The sequence below is a fragment of the Branchiostoma belcheri genome, unplaced genomic scaffold (genome assembly GCF_001625305.1).
Source record: "Branchiostoma belcheri isolate BF01 breed outbred unplaced genomic scaffold, Haploidv18h27 scaffold90, whole genome shotgun sequence".
NCBI classification, from domain to species: Eukaryota; Metazoa; Chordata; class Leptocardii; order Amphioxiformes; family Branchiostomatidae; genus Branchiostoma; species Branchiostoma belcheri.
The window spans coordinates 387,771-404,891 of record NW_017804576.1 but is presented as its reverse complement, the minus strand read 5'-3'; the positions used below and the strand labels follow the sequence as shown (position 1 = coordinate 404,891).

Sequence of the window (17,121 nt, the reverse complement as noted above, 5' to 3'; positions counted from 1 at the left end):
GGGTTTCCGGGTATGGGTGGGAGATGGATGGGCGGAGGAGCAGGAGGATGATGAAGAGGCGGAGGCAGATGGTGAGGAGGAGCATGAGGAGGAGCATGAGGAGGATGAGGAGGAGGCTGGTTGAAGTTGAAGGCAGGAGGAGGGCCAACCGGCGCAGCAGCAGGAGGAGGCGGCGGCGGGATGTTCTGCCTCACGTAGTGCTGCATCGGGGCCGGCTGAGGGGGATGTAAAAAAATCATCATCAATTAATGAGTGAATGATGAATGAACTTCATTGCTCGACAGTTGTACATGACACATTAATATCTATTAAATACACTAACGCCAATAAACGTCTTTATCACATGCTTTATCACATGATTTCCGTAAAGCTTTTGATAGCGTTTGGTGTAAAAGACTGCAGTTTAAACTGCTCAGCTCAGGGATAGGTGGTAGATTCTACAGTAGTAGTAGAAGTTTTTCCAGACAGTTGTTGTCTGTCTTCCATTATTGTATTGCACTGAGTATTATACTTGATTGTAAAAGCAATTAGCCTCCAGGCATGATTTTGCAATAAACTCTCTATTATATTATTTACTCACCAACATTGGGATAATCACATGGGTAATCAACATGACGTAGCGGCGTAAGGCCTGCAGCTCCTGTAAACATCAGACAAATATCTATTAGTAAGTATTCAACTATGTTATTTGTTGGATGTATGTTTTTCCCAAATGAACCCTGGAAGATAGCCTTTTGGCTACTTAGTGTATCAAAATTTGAGGTGACGTATCAAAATTTGTGGGCTCGTGTGGCGCAGTTGGTAGCGCGTTCTGCTCACACCCAAGAGGTTGCTGGTTGGAATCCTGCCCATGTCACCGATCTTGTGCCCTTGGGAATTAGGCACTTTACACGACTTTCCTCACTTCACTCAGGTGGAAATGAGTACCTAGCTTCGGTTGGGGACGTCCCTCGGATAGGACGTTAAATGGAGGTCCCGTGTTTGGGAGAGCCACACCCCACGCATCGCACGTTAAAGTTTTTAGTATGATCCACACAATAATGGCAACGGTTTTTTTAACAGTTTGATGGCCATTGGTTTTGGAACAGTTTTTAGTATGATCCACACATTTTATGATCACACTTCCCAAATACTGAGTGGTGCAGGTAGAATTTGTCTGGTGCAGGCCATTTTCAGTGTTACCTGCAGCAGCACATGTATAATGCAGAATAGAAGGATTTCCAGCCCTGATTGTAATGTAAGGCAAGCTGACTGTCTTTAGATGATATTAAAATAATGAATGAAATACCTTTATTGTACATTCATGCCACAACGGGCTACTGGTACAGGTCAAGACTTAACAGACACATAACAAACGTATATAGAAAATTGGAGACAAAAGATGCACTACTTGACTTAGACATACACACATAAGGAACATACAACGGTATTATACTAGGCTAATACAAAGTGTTCTAGTTACTGAGCTAATATAGAGAGGTCAACTTCTTCTTGCTTTTTTGTACAGTGGAAAATGTGGGAGCAGATCATGTTTGTGATATAGGGTTTGTCTAAAAATAAAATAAAGCAGCAAAAATTAAATGAAGGTCAACTTACATTGTACATAACCCATGGTGGGGGGAGGTTCCCTGGTCCTGGTGGCCAAGGTGGCACGTTTGCTAAGAGAAAGAGAATAAATGAGTTAGTTTATAATGAACGAATCATTTCATTTATTGATGATGCCACAATGCATTACAAGTGGGAGCCAGGCAGCCTGAAGGCTGGTGGCGGCTGCCACTGGTACATACAACACAACACAGGACAAGTCAATACAATATACAGGACCTAACAACAAGTTACGAATATCCAAATAGCAAAACATAACAGTGCATTATACAATATCGAAGACACATCATCATCAAATTAATATAGTAATCATAATAATATCTATAGTCAAAAGAGAAGAGGAAAGATGGAACGGTTGGAAAGTCTGATAGGTTAAAAATTGTTCAAAAGTTCTGATCGTGCTGTTGCAACATGTACATGTACCAAAACTGCAGTTCACCATGCAAGCTAGATAAGAAGAATAGATATAAGATCAGGTATTAGATAAGAAAGCCAGAGGGGGGAGGGGGTGTGTGATCAGATCCAGCGAGAAACTGTCATAATTTTGACTCCCGAACATCTGCTTGGAGATTTGGAACCCACTTGATTTTTAAGGCTAGTTACCGTAGGCCATGTTGATTTGATTATATGGATGACATCCCTCTGGGCACCCCAATACTGACAGGAGCGTGCGAAAAAAAAAGTTGCCAAAAAAGTTTCCTTTATTATGAAATCTACGTGGGCATAAAGGTTGAACAATATGACGAAAGACACAGTTTATGGTGTGGCGAATAAAAATAGACTCTTCATTTTCATTTCTTCAGATTTTCTTTTCCTGAATGGATTTCGACATTCTATGACATCAGTATCGTTTCCAATACTTTTTTGCAACATACGACATATATACGCTCATTTTGTACCATTTACAGTATGCATGGTCGAAAACTTTCCTCTTTTTTAAACGAACGAAAAGTCATGCGCGCGCGGATGTCATCCATATACGTAACTCGTCTTAGCGTCAATCGGGCGGTTTTCTTTGCCGGTTATGCCGATCATTTGCATAAAGCGCGGGAAATTCAAACCACACATGCGGCATTTCAAATTTAACGGTCGCGGTGCCAACAACCTGTTGGATTCTCCTGTCGATACGACCTAAAACGGGCAACAAAATCCACTCAAATTCACGTTCAGAAAACCAGTTTTCACGGTTACAAAGAGGAAGGTGGGTAGATACGGTTAAACGAAGTTGGTGGGAAAATAACGTTTCTCCACTGGCGGCAACTGTAGCAGTAAACTGTGAATATTGTCGGCAACAGCAAAAACATAATTTGGCGACGCAAAATGAAGCATCTTTGTTTAATGCAAGGTGGCTCGTAAGTTACTTCATTTTACCGTCGGTCTATTCTCTCGACCGAGAAAGGTTGTGCGTTCTGCGTCGGATTTTCTTTTCGATCTGCGTAGCTCAAACGGAGAGGCGTAGTATTGCGGCGTATTAATTCATATGCAAGAACATGAAGTAAATAGCTACGTAGCAAGTTACTTCATGTTCGTTTTCCCTTGACCAGAAAGAGATGCGAACGATTTGGTTGCGTGCATTATAAAATACATCAAGAACACGACGGATATAGAAGCTATCAAGAGCTATCCGCCCGCCTGAGATTTAAAAAAAAAAACGAAACTGGAAATCCGAAAAAAAGATCGTTTACGGTAAAAACATGTCCAGCAAGGAATCAACTTCCCGACGAAACAGTGCACCACAACAGCTTTCAAAGACGAACATTTGCAGTTATCAAGGCGCTACCAGGGGCTATCCAGCCGCCATTAAGCTCCTCACCACAGAGATTTGCCCGGCTACAGTTCAATTTGGCGATCAGAAGTTCTGGCTTACTCCTGATTGTTCAGGTAAAATTCAAAAATGATATATAAAGACACCGATAGGCGATCATATACAAGTCATCTTGAACGAACAAAGTGCCAGAAAGGTTAGTGCAGTTAGAGTAAAAACGAACACATCCATTTTCTGATTTGCCGGTATATAACTTGATGACGCAACCACAGGTAAGCCACGAATATTGAAGTTAAAAAGTTGTTGATTTCTGCCGACAGAAGTTGTTCCTTACTGCAGGAAGATCAGGAATCGTGCTTAGCAAACAGTAGACAAGTAATTACTGTTGTCCTCACCATGGTTGGCGGCCATAACGAACGAGAAATCGGAGAACTGAGAAAGCGATTTCGACGAGATGATCAGCACCAGCGGGTTCCGTACGGGGCGCGGACGATCAGTACAGTGGACCGGTCGGGTCCACGGTCTGGTGAGAGAATGATAAAATTGCGCGTTGGGGATTCACCCAGGCAACTGCGCAGGCCCGGCGATGACGATTTTTGTTTAGTGGTAGCCATATGCAAATTATTGGAAGCCATGTGTAAATTATTGGAAGCCATATGTAAATTTATTGGCGGGCAAATATCCCAATTAACCACCACCTGCTTTTTGCCTGTCAGCTGCCGGCTGTGACGTCGTGCTGATCAGCTTTATTCAGATAAACAAAACATACGAAACAAATTAAACTAGAATAGTTTCCTTTGTTCGTATGATACCAACTGCAAAATAATGTTAGCCGCACAAGATTATATATTAGAAACAAAAAGATTCTAACTGTATGTGTCTTCTGGGATGGGAGGTTTGTTACTCACGCGAGGTCTAAGTATTTTAATGTCTTGTAAAATATTTTTCTTTCATTGTAAAAGTGACTGCGAGAATATAAGTTGTACCTAACTTGAGTTCGCAGTCACTTAGTCCATGTCTTTTCTTTTGTAATCATCGTGTTTCTGAATAAAAAATTATAAAAAAAAACTAGAATATACAGCTGCACATACACTGACAAATCAGTACTTGTGGTAGCAATCGGTGTTATTACAAAACAAGGTACAAAGGTTCCCATTTTTTGTTGTGCTTACATATTTTGAACTTGCATATTTTGAACTTGCAAGAACCCTCATAATAATTATTAAGACGTCATGACAAGCCTCCGTTGCTGGCAGCCGTATACATAATGAAACAGCAAGCCTACCATGCAGCCAATTATTTTTCAAAATTTGTCTCCTGTATAATAAAAGACATGCGGGCTGCTTCGTGGTATTAAAGCAACATCTTGCGATCTTTGAGGAAACAGCACACTGTTAATGCTCATTAACATAGCCTGACTAAATCTGCGCTCCTAGCGGCCGGCCCAGAGTTACACCAGCCGCCCCCAGAACTCCGGGCCGGCCGCTAGGAGCGCAGATTTAGTCAGGCTATCATTAACATAATTTATGTAATTATCATAACTGATGTACAACCAAGGAAAGGCAATTATAGACATGGTTTCGATTACTGGACGTTGGATTAGAGCGGTCCGTCTATGCTCTATGTAGAATTAAAACAGCCGATTACGCTCTACGCAAGACTCAGAGGGCATGCGGGCCCCCATTAAAGGCAGCCAATGCGATTTCAGGGCAGCAAAACTAAAAAATATTCAGACTAAGGCAATCTTTGTGACATTGACACATACTGCTTCACATCAGCACACTTAAATCGGCATTTCATATTTTGACTGAGAAACAAGCCTTTATTTTCTGGGCGGTACCCTAGAAATCAGCCCAGGGCCCTTCCAGTAACCATTTTCCGTCAGAATTTTCTCCGTGAGGGTCAATGTACACCGGGATAGTGTGGTTTCAACTCAGCATGTACATAAATGACTAAAATATTGGCTTTGAAAAATCAGAAGTCGCACGTGTTTTTGTTGTGATCTTGAACCGGAAGTGACGCGCGGAGGCATTTGGCAACATTCTCAACCTTTCACCTTTCAGGCATGCGCACTAGCGGAACGCCGAAGGAGTGCCGTGTGTGTGTGTTTTTTCTTGGAAAAATATTTCGCCCAACTTGAACGTAAAAACTGGAGCTCAAGATGCCTGTTGTGGACGGGAACGTGGACAGCGAGGGAGAGGACATGGATCAGAGTACCCCAGACAGCGACAAGAGTAACTCTGAAGAGTCTGCGACGTCGTCGGCGTCCGAAGAAGACGACGAGAGTTCAGGTATCTTTTGGGGGGTGGTTTTAGGTTTTAGTTCTGGCGGGACCAGGCCGACAACGACACAGTCTGGGAAATCTGAACTAGAGCCGCACTCTTGTATGGAGCATCTGTGGTGCATACAGCCTTGTCTGATAAGCCTAGCCTCTACCAGGCTTCGGGTGGCGGCTGGAAAGGGTAGAAATCGGCCAAAATTAGAGAGATAGCATGCCAGGGGTGTTGGTGCGGCAAACTGTACTCTATAGCGGAGATACATGCAACTCCCCTGGCATGTTATCTCTCTATAATTGTCCGATTTCTACTCTTTCCAACCGCCTCCCGAAGCCTGTTAGAGGCTATGAGAAGCCCCACTTTGCTACTTGAGTTGTAAACCAACAGGTTTATGGCGTGGATAAGTAATTTCTTCTGTAAACCTGTTTTTTTTTGTGGGTGAGTAACCTTTAACGTTAAATTGTTTTGATTTTCAAGCACTGTGTATTCGAAAAAGACTCAACAACGTGCAACTTGGCGCCCTTGTGTTTCAAAATAATTTGTTCCTTTTCAAAGTACATTTAACAAGACTTAAGAAGCAAAAAAAAATGTAGCCAGCAAAGGAGGTGAGTACTCTGCTCACTGCTCAGATGTCCCCAAAAGAGTGAAAATCAAGTATCAGAGGAACCAACATGCACAGATCGAGAGTGAAAACCGGTTGTTAAACACTAACAGGCTCAGCCGCTGAATAAAAGTTCAAAACAGAAACTATGCAGCTCCAGATGTCTTAGACTCTTACTGAGGGACGACACAACTGAGGTGCGCTAGAGGTCCGTTATAGTAAAGGCCCAGGAGTGTCTTTCTGTTTCTACTCTCCTAATTCTTATACTTGAGCTAATATACAAGTTGTTAACCATTAGTTGAAAGAGCAACAGATGTAAAACCTCCTGTGTTTCAGCCGGGCTTTTCTTTTGCTTTGCAGAACTCAATGAGGGTCCCTACCCCATAATTTAGGCAGGAATTCAAACTGATGCCCTGTAGCCTCACATTTCCTATGTGGAACCAGCATAATTTCAAGTTGTGAACCATTAGTCGGAAGAGCAACAGATGTAAAACCTCCTGTGTTTCAGCCGGGCTTTTCTTCTGCTTTGCAGAGCTGGACGAGGAGGACTGTGACCGGAGGCGGACGGAGTGCATGGCAGACATGGCCGACCTGGAGAGGCAGTTCACCGACCTCAAGGAGCAGTGAGTCCCACTAGATGTCACTTATTTTTCCCCGTTTGGAGCAGAATTACGGCAAAATGTCACGGAAATGATAGTTTTCCGTAATTTGGACCCAAAGGGGACGCTTTTCATGTTTACCAAAGGAAAACATATTGTTTTTGCTCAGTTTCCTCTTCTTCTTCCGTTCCAAACACTGTCTTTCAAAATTGCAGGGAAGCTTGGGACGCTGAAAAACCGAGGCGAAAATGCAACATCACACAGCCAGCATCACACAGCAATAAGATATGCCAAAAAACAGTAACTCATGCTTTTGGAATTTTCCAAAATCATATCCAGTTGCTTAAGTAACTGTTGTTTTGGTGTATCTGTTGCCAATAGTAGTTTCTGTATTGTCCAGTCCGCTGCAGCAGCAGATGCAAATATTATTGTTAAACTTGCAATGTTTATTTCCAGGTTGTACAGAGAACGGATGAGCCAGATTGAGGCAAAGTTAGAAGAGGCGAAGATGGGCTGTGCACCAGAGTACGTGGAGCCGCTCACACAGCTCCGGATCAACATGCAGACTCGCACGGAAGTCGCAGGTACAGTGTGGAAACATCTTGAAAGTTCATCTGTGTTGGTAGAAGTCATTATGCAGCAAGATTAAACTGTAATTTCCAACACAAGGAATTGGACTCACCCAAATTTTCGACTGTACAACTCCAGTCTTTGTCAAGGAATGAACAATCCACCGCTTCCGTGACGTCACACAGATAAAACACGTGACTCTGTGAGCAGTGGATCATAGGTTGCAGAAAGTCTGTGGCGCCCCCCGTCTCTGCTCACGGAGTCACATGTTTTATCTGCGTGACGTCACGGAAGCGGTGGGTTGCTCATTCCTTGAAAAAGACTGGAGTTGTACAGTCAAAAATTTGGGTGAGTCCAATTTCTTGTGTTGGAAATTACAGTTTAATCTTGCTGCATAGTGTGGAAACATGTTTGTTTCTCATGACCAGTAAACTGCCTTTAGGCGTAACACACTAATTTTGTACATGTAAGTACAATCTGTGTGAGACCGGACTGTAAGGCTTGAACCACTCACATTGGGAAGGACCCCTACTCTTTTTCAAAAGGTGCACTGGGTTCTTGAACGTGCGTGGGGTGTGGCTCTCCCCAAACATTGGACCTCCATGTCTTATCCAAGGGCATTTGTAGCTTTGTTTTCTGTCTGTTGTGTAAAAATGAGCATTTTTTGGTGGGTGTTACCATTACCCGGTATAGGCAATGTGCATGCATTACCAACTCACTTCACCTGTTGTGTGTCCAGGTATTGTAAGAGAACTGAAGATACAGAACATCAGAAACCAGTATGAAGCAGAGCTACAGGCAACAAGACAACACTTTGAGGTAAGATGTTAGCCATTCATTCAACATTCAACAGTAAACTTTTATTGTGTTTTTCACAGGTGGACAAAATTAATTTTCTGTGACTTAGAGAACTGCCATGCTTGCCAGATTGGTAACACAGTGAAATAACCACCCTTTTTTTACAGGAATATCAAATGTAGGTATCACTTTTGGGGGCACTGAAATATATGTGCCTATACAACTCAAAAAATGAACTTGTCCAATAGATGATTTTGATTTCAAAAGTTTCTCATTCCACCAGAAATCTTGTAATTCAAAATGTTTCGTTTCTCTTCCAGTTCCAGAATGTTTCGAGTTAAGATTTTGTAATTGAAACTTGTTGCACCTTATTTCTTGGTTTAGAGCGAAAAGTTGCTTTTGGTGGATGAGATGAGAAATGAGATTGAGGAAAAGATCCGGAGACTGGAAGAGGACAGGCACAGCGCAGATCTATCTACAGGTCAGTAGTATATCTAGTTTTGGTTTGGGACATCAGAATGGTAACATGTGCATCTGTATCTACATCTGAATACCGGGTAACTACATTTCCATAGTTTCATCAGGTTCAGGGTTTTTTTTCTAGAAAAAGTTGGCATGAGGTAGCAGATTGCGAGGGAGCGAGGAGGAATTTTTTTATGAGACTGACACAGTTTATAATGCTAGAATGCATTTTTGTTTTTTCGTCAATATTGGAAAAAACTCATTATGAGAAAGACTAAATGGTGTGCAAGTAGCCACTTAAGGTTCAGTCTGAAAGTTGACATGAGGGAGCTGGCTGGTTGCATGAGGGAGCAGCTCCCTTATTCGGTTATTCCCGTTTAGAAAAACCCCTGAGTTTGGTAAGTCAATTCAACATAGTTTTCTTAGCTCCACAACCATACAACAAAACATACTTTTGCCCTGCTCATGTTCTGATGATCTGTCTCAACAGACAACAGGGCAAGACAGAGAGGTCCCTGGAACGTCCGTGCAGTAACATATATGGTCATGGAACTAAGGCAACTGTGTTAACTTAAAATGGTATAACTGCAGTTCGACGTAACACACCAGCTATAGTTCATGTTATGCACATGAAGATGTAAGTGTTGACCAGCTTGACCTTGATCTTGATCTTGATACTGATCTTGATACTGTACTGCGTAACACCCCTCATTTGGGGTCAAACACGCAGGGGGGGGTGGGGGTGCGCAGCGCTCTAAATACTCCTCAGGTGTAGCGGAACAGCTTCCTTAAACTTGTCGGCCTCTGGTATTTCTGGTAGGGCCTGCGGAAGCTCGTTTCAGTCTCTAACAGTCCTTGGGAAATACGAATACCCATAGCAATCCTTGTGGAATGCTAGTGTCTTGTAGGAACTCGGGTTTGCGTGCCGCGATTTGCGCGGTGCGGACGAAAGCTGAGTAGCAACCGGTAGGGCAATATTATTTTGTCTGGCTTTGTGTAAAATAGTTAATCTACTGGCTGTCCTTCTGTTCTGTAAAGTGTCCCACCCTAGGTCAGAAACAAGCTTAGTTGTGCTAACATTAGGCCACACCGACTTAATTTTATGGATGACATCCGCGCGCGCATTGATTTTCGCCTGTCGCCCTCAAAAAAAAAAAGATCACCTCCACCGAGGCTCTGGCCTGGCTCTAGGCCTGGGTAGTCCATGCTAGTCAGCGACAAAACGGAGCCGAGCACCCAAGCTATCGAATTCGAAGCTCCACGACTCAAGAACTCAGTACATAAGTATAGTACCGATTCATAAATGCCACAAAAAGCCAGCATGTGCCGGCTTGTCGTATACGTCACTATGTACTGTCAGGAATTCACTATACCAGCTTTGTATTCCTGTGATTCAGTAGCATTTTTATTTTTGGTCGGAATTTTTTTTTATTCGCCCGCGCGCACTAGTTTGGGGGTCTTCAGAGGTTGTCATCCATAAAATTAAATCGGTGTGGCCTTAGTGGAATATGAATGACAACGTATTGTTCTTCTCTTTTTACAGACCTGTGGGCGGAGTCAGAACAAGTCAAGCGCAGCCGGAGAAAAACAGACCCGCTGCATCCAAAGAAGAAAAAGACAGTCACCATTTCTGATATCCTTTTCGGCCAAATGCTCATTACTTTCTTCTTTATACATGTACAATTACAAATACTAGAACAATTTTTGATATCTAGTACTAAAGATGTTTTTTAGTATACTGGACTGGTTCAGAGCTGCTCCGAACATTTCGGTTCAGGTATGAAAAAAAGCAAAACTTGGTAATTCGGTGCTGGACCTACAAAAATACGAGTACTCATGTCTCTTGTCACCTTCCCCAAGCTTGAAAGTTGTTCGCAGTTGTTTTCTAAAAAGGTACCCTAAGTTTTATCTAGCATCAACAACTTTTCATAGTGTCTAACTTTTAAAGTTTTTTCTCCTTGACGTCCACACGTCCATTCTTGGTCTATCAGCTGAAGGAAAATGATATCCTGGAAGACTGGACAGCTATCAGAAAGGTGAGTCCTGAGTTGAAGTAGCTGTCATCTCCCTCTTATAAATAAATATCATCTCTCTCTTAAGCTTACATCTAAAGTGCAAGCAGCCTCTCAGATGTGTCCCAACATGTTGGCACTGCTCTAAATCAAATTCAAGTGCAACTAGGTGGTGTCTTGTGCTGGCTGTGTTAAAGAATCTGTTAATGCTGAGCTTTGAAAACATGTACAACTTGAGAGGTTCGTCTCACCATCTGCTGGTTTGATGGTAATTGCTGGTTATGGTAACATTTTCCAGAACATTCATCTGACAGTAATAAGCACAATATGGGGGGGGGCAGATTTTTGCTGCAACAACAGCTGGCTTATAAAGCCAGAACAGCTATACATGTGTTACCATAATCATGAACAGTCTGGTAGCAACTGTAGTGTCTATATGTGCAAGTGTGCAGCAAGAATTTTTGAAATCCCAGTATAAATAAGAATGTTAAAATTACACCAGTAAAAGTAGCATACCTGCCACTGTAACTTGTACAGTCAGGGCTCGAACTTAACTTTTTTCCCTACTGTCCCAGAATTGTCCCAAAAGTAATTTCCAACTGTCCCGAAATGTGAATGGACTGTCCCAACCTGGTTTTCATGAATTATGTATAAAACTATAACAACAACTGTAGAGCTTAGTCAGAGTGTAGTATTGCTGTATAAGCCAATTGACAATGAAATTAACTCAAATCCAACTCAAATTCAAACTTGTCCAGTTTACAGGAGTATCCCCAGAACGCGCAGCGCGTTGCAGGGGGAGGTCTATCGGGGGAAGCTATTGCATTTTGTCTTTTCTGAACACAAAATCATCTCCGGCAACTTCAGTTCTACATTTTCTGTACAACTGCAGACTTGTAAAGCTGGAGAAATGTTAAAGATCTGTACTTAATTCTATAATATCCTCTTCATGTTCGAAAAAAATTGTATTATCACACTTAGTTTTGAAAAAAATTGGGCATAGGTTCCCCGGATGACCCCTAACCGGGGGCCAACGGTGCTTCCACAAGTTCAAAAAATACATGATACAAACAGTACATGTATTTACTACCTGGAACTTGGAGCAAGTATTCCAAAGGTGTTACCGATATAACCAAAGCTAGTGACCCAGTAATATTTCCTTAAACCATTTTCAAAAAAAAAAATCACATATTGACACAACTAAACAAATAAAAATGTGATTATGTCTATAAACTCATACTCAAAAACAATTATTGAGAGACACTCGGATCGCGGTATTAATTATCTCCCCCAATGTATCAAGTATCAATGTAAAACTAAAAGTCCTTCACAGCATCCAACCACACATTCATAGAAACAATAACATATTATATTCTGATAATAGAAACCAATAAATTCGTAAATTTTCACAGTTTCGTTTGCAAATTAACGTTCTAAAATATTGAGTGAACTTTTATTTCTGTTGTTGCCGAAAAAATTTTTTTTATGCGTTTGAAGTATCATTTTAGCTCGTTGTAATATCTTGTACGTTTGGATGCTATCTAATGACCTTTCAGGTCATTTTTGTTGTGAAAAGCGTCGGCCATTTTTTCTGTCTTTCAAATGGATTTCTAGCTGTTTTTTCGGACAAATGTCAACCGTTTAAAACATTTTACGGCCTCAAAAACCCATATAATGAGGAAATCAAGTTATAGTTGTTATTTTCATGCGTAACATTTCTTCTGGGGGTGGATTATTTCTCCGTCGAGCCGCCAAAAACTAGCGTAGCTCGCGCGGCCCGATCCGTGCGATTAGCGGCGTAGCGGCTCGATCCATGTCGCCCGGCGGAAGAAAATTGGAATGACGAGCACATTTATCGGGGAAATATTGGAATAAAATCGCTAATTTTGAAATTTATCGCAGAAATATTGGAATAAAATCCTTAACTTTCGGCAGGCTTTTCAGGAGCCGAAAGCCGGGTTGCGCGCCCGATAAACGCATGAAGGGCAGACATTCTAACTTAGTTGATTATTTTTCTATTGTCCCAAAAGTGTCCCAAAATGATTTTTCAGGTGTCCCGGTCTAAATTTTAGTGGCCAGGGGACATCGGGACATCGTTAAGTTCGAGCCCTGACAGTAATATGTTTGGCAATGCTGCATGCTACTTTGGTGCTGGCTTTCAAAGTTGAAAGATGATACTATCAGTACTAGTAGTACCGACTGAACCTCACCCCATCCTTTGTCACTTCTACATGTAGAACTCTCGTCAGCCGACCGCCATACCCCAGAAAAAGGTCTGTAAAAAAAAACTAAAACTGGACATCACAAGCAGATTCAGATCAATGTTTGTTATGATTGAAAAAGAAAAAGAATGAAAAACAAATGAAAAAGATTAAAGAGAATTGTACTGAAAATGAAACATATATCTACCAGGAGTATAGCTAACATTTTCTAGAGTACATGGATCTGCTTGTGTGATTCCGTAAAAACATGGCTGGGGTGTTTTTTATTTAATGTTGCTGTAAGAATGTTGCAACACTTTAAGCCTGAAAAGATTGAATTCATAGGGTGTGCAACTTGTGCCCAACATGCTAAATAAAAACACAGGTTCCTGTCTTTTCTGATATGGAGTAAATATATATGAAAAAAAAAAAGAAAATGGCAGGTAGCATTTTAGGCCATTGCAACACTTGCTATGCTGCTTGCCTTATACCCCAACACAGCCAGTCGTCAGTGTCTTGTTAATAGTTGTCAACTCTCCTGAATGTTGTCAACTTGCTTATAAAACTGCCTTTCTGACAACGCTCTAGTGTCATTGACGAAAGATGGTGGATGCTACTTCAAATGTCTTACAGTTTACAAAATTACCATATCCAGTTGCTCGAGTAACTGTTTTTTGTCGTATCTTATTGCCTGGATGTCTAACGTTCGCCCACGTGTCCTGAAACAGGTTCATCTTGAAAACCAGTTCTTGAAAATCAGCGGTACACCCACGCATTTTGCACAGTCAAGCGTCAAGTTTAAAACATTGACCAGCACCAAGTCAGTACAATGATGTTGTCCGGGAGATGAGGTTCTGTGTTTTTTATCCCATGTTTATGCAGATGACGGTAGCGAGAAGAAGATTGCCTGCCGGCGGCCACTCCCACCGACGAGAGAACGGTAAGTCAGGACCATCCCTGATCAATCATCTTGTACTCGTTGTTAGGTAGGGATAGGCTTCTCTTAAGTGTGGCTGTCAGAACTACTACTACTAGTAGGTACGTCTTTCAGAAATCGATAGCATTTTTCTCCAAGTAGATTCTTTACTCCAAAACAGAGGTTTTCCTTTTGTAAGATTTATCTCGGGGAAAAGTCACCCTGCAGCCATTCTTAACACAAGTCTGTACTGCTGTATACATCTGCTTGTTGTGTGCATAAAGCTTGTTCTTGCCATTGCATGTGAACAAAAAGAGGGCTTCGTAAGTGCATGAGTTGCAGATTTTTTTCTGCTTTGGTTCTTGCTACAGGTATGGGGGATCGTATGGACTACTAACATGCCCTCCCTCCGTAGGAAAGGTAAGGCATATTCCAGCAGTGCTTGGTTCCAAAACGGCTCATTGTGTGAAGTTGAAATGTGAAGCAACAAATGATGACACCAGGTCTTCCTCAGTAGACTGACCTCAGTGAGGCTTGCCACATGGTGTCTTTGATAGGGCTCGAAATTAATTTTTGGGAATAGGTGTACTGGTGCACCCAACCTAAAAAATTGGGTGCACAAAATTTTCTGTGGGTGCACCATATAAGATAAGATAAGATAATGTCAGCGAAGACTAAGTATGTTTTGTTTCTTAACAAAAAAAGTCAAGGGTCTGTGACCTGATTAAGACATGAAATCATTTGAAAATATTGTGTAAAAATTGCCAGCAGGACAAGGGTTAAGAAAAGTACTACAAGAATGATTTTACTTTTTTTACACTTAGGTGTTGAGAATATGCTGAATACTAGTACTACTATAAATTTAACATCTTGACATATACGTAAACCTACAAAAAACATGCACCCACAGAAAAAAATTGGGTGCACAGCTCCAAATCTGGGTGCACTAAGGTGCACATGCACCCAGTATTTTCGAGCCCTGTTTGAAGTGTTAACACTGGGTCAAAGGTATCTGGTACTGGTAGACAATGTTGGGCCCCGTCGCAGTTGAGTGAAGGGTGATGGGCCCTGATGTAAATAGCCTCTTTCACCCCTCACCACTTCAAAGAAGCCACGTGACAAGCCTCACTGGGTCGGTCTACTGAGGAAGACCAGAGTGACTGGTTGAAAGCTCTAGGTGAACAACCTTTTTGTGTTGGATCAAAAGTTTTCGCTTTAAACTGTAACTACCAACACAGATGAACTTTCGTGATACTGTCATGTTTTATTTACTGGGGTTAACCTTCAGCAAGTCAGAGCGAAACTTCCAAATGTGTCCAAATAATCCTAACCAAATAATTGAAGTGCTTTTCTGTGATATAATGATAAAAAGCTGAACATTGTTTCATTGGCTTTTTGTTAACTGACCAAATCATGCTTTTACCTGATATATATATGTGTATTGCCAGCATAATATGTACTTGTAACTAACCTAGAAATTGTTATGGTTTATCAGCAGTCTGTTTCAGTAGCTATGTACATGTATGTAGAATCATGGTAGAATTACACTCATCACAATGTTAGATATTACCAGTATATTTTCTCCCAAAGGAAATGTGAAAATACGGTATTTACAGAGCTGATAAAAAGTTTGGAGTGTGTTTATATTCCTTGTCAGTAAATCTGCTTGGAGATCTGTTCTACTGTACCTCAAAATTGTTTCACTCATATTAAAACTATTAAAAAAAACCTTTTCCCTCCTAAAACCATCAAAAATATTTACAGTACCTAAAAGCAAGGACATTGTAGAGGACCCAGGGTTCTGGCCATGCCAGCTTGAATTTTTTTCAGTCAACCCAGGTTCACGATTGGAGGGAAGTGCTCGCAATGTACGGAGCAAATTTTGGATTTTCAAGCCTTTAAAAATGAAATTTGCCACATTTTCAAAGGCAAATCGTGGGAATGAGAGTGGTTGGTGGTGGTCTTTGGACGTACATGTATTTCTATTTTTCCCACAATTTTTCTCTATTTTGTCCATCAAGGTTGACGTATTGGTTAAAACTTTTTCTATCACAATCTGCAAAGTTCCTGCAATTGATGGAAAATCGGGTGCTGGCTAGAGCCCTGATATGACCTATATAACGTTCATAATGACTCTCTACTACTTTAGTGGTCTGTAACCCTTTTTTTATACTCTGCAAGTTGAAGATGCAATGTTGTGACAGATGATGTTTGTTTCAGCAGCAGTGGGGAAGGGAAGACAACCCGGCAAGCGGAAGACAACCCATTGACGTCACCGACATCATTTCTGTCATCAATTCCTGTTGGAGCAGCATGTCAGCAGAACGTACTGCACCTGTGCAAAACCAGTAATGTATTGTACATAGCATTTCAGCAGAACGTCTCATATAAGGTCGTATTCGCGTATATAAGGTTTAACCCCGTCTGTAGTTTCCAAATGTTGGAAAGTTATCGTCTGCAACAGGCAAAATTCTGAATCAACGTTGACCAACGAAAACCATCAAAAATCAGGGTTTTGCGCAGGCGCAGTATGTTCTGCCGACATGCTTGTTAGAGCAAGATATTTCTGCAGGCTAGTCCATTTTTTAATGTTTAGGAGGGATGGAATATTTGTATCATGCGTGTAACAACAAGATTTGGGAGAGCATTACGGCAAAACATTGACAAGAGAAACTGAGATGGTATATTGATGTAAAGGTATTGTGTACTTGCCAGTTAACTAGGAAAAAACGAAACATTTGGAAAATAAAATTAAGCACACACCATGCAGTGTTTACTTCACTGATTTATTTAATGGAATAGTTCCATGTGTTAGGTTTGTCAAGCATGCCAACAGAACATATTGCACTGGCACGAAACCCGCCATGTACTGTGCATAGCACTTCGGCAGAACATCTCATGTATGGTTGTGTTCACGTATATAAGGTTAACATCCCATCTAGTTTCCAACTGTTATGTCGGAAAAGATATCGTCTGCAACAGACAAAATTCTGTTGACCAAAAATCAAGCGAAAACTGTGAAAAATGGGGGTTTCAGGTAGAAGATATTCTGTCAATTCTTCATCATGGGTACCTCATCTGTGGTCATCTGGTGTGGATGGTTGTCATAATGTATCATCATGAAAGTGAAAAAGAAAATATCATCGAAACTGTAAACTTAGACAAGGGAGGTAATTACTATTATGATAGAGACAGGAAAAAGTTTGTATCTGGCATTTTGTGGTTACTTCATAGTTTTCTTTGTAAGTGAACCTCTGTGATTTTCAGTATATTTAAGGCCACACCAATTTAATTTGTTGGTTCTCAGATTCACCTC

The 17,121-nt window shown here is 41.3% G+C and overlaps 1 protein-coding gene and 1 pseudogene across 13 annotated transcripts; both read left to right on the top strand.

The window, feature by feature from the left end:
• The window catches only part of LOC109487921, a 31,294-nt pseudogene extending 31,170 nt beyond the window's left edge, over window positions 1–124 (top strand).
• Window positions 125–5,421: 5,297 nt separating this feature from the next.
• LOC109487951 (breast cancer metastasis-suppressor 1-like protein) lies at window positions 5,422–16,535 on the top strand. 13 transcript variants are annotated; one of them, XR_002141291.1, is made up of 12 exons: window positions 5,443–5,661; window positions 6,756–6,870; window positions 7,303–7,430; window positions 8,156–8,235; window positions 8,599–8,695; window positions 10,220–10,309; window positions 10,648–10,712; window positions 12,926–12,961; window positions 13,772–13,829; window positions 14,177–14,225; window positions 16,029–16,293; window positions 16,332–16,535. XR_002141291.1 is itself a non-coding variant. In XM_019792061.1 (11 exons), the coding sequence occupies exons 1-11, from the start codon at window positions 5,532–5,534 to the stop codon at window positions 16,155–16,157; spliced, it is 936 nt and encodes a 311-aa protein (XP_019647620.1). In that variant the 5' UTR covers window positions 5,422–5,531; the 3' UTR covers window positions 16,158–16,200. The 13 variants fall into 13 exon arrangements, 10 of the variants coding, with proteins under 10 accessions (XP_019647620.1, XP_019647622.1, XP_019647621.1 ...); XM_019792061.1 differs by lacking the exon at window positions 16,332–16,535 and having other exon boundaries at window positions 5,422–5,661; window positions 14,221–14,225; window positions 16,026–16,200; XR_002141293.1 differs by lacking the exon at window positions 12,926–12,961 and having other exon boundaries at window positions 5,439–5,661; window positions 6,780–6,870.
• Window positions 16,536–17,121: the final 586 nt, after the last annotated feature.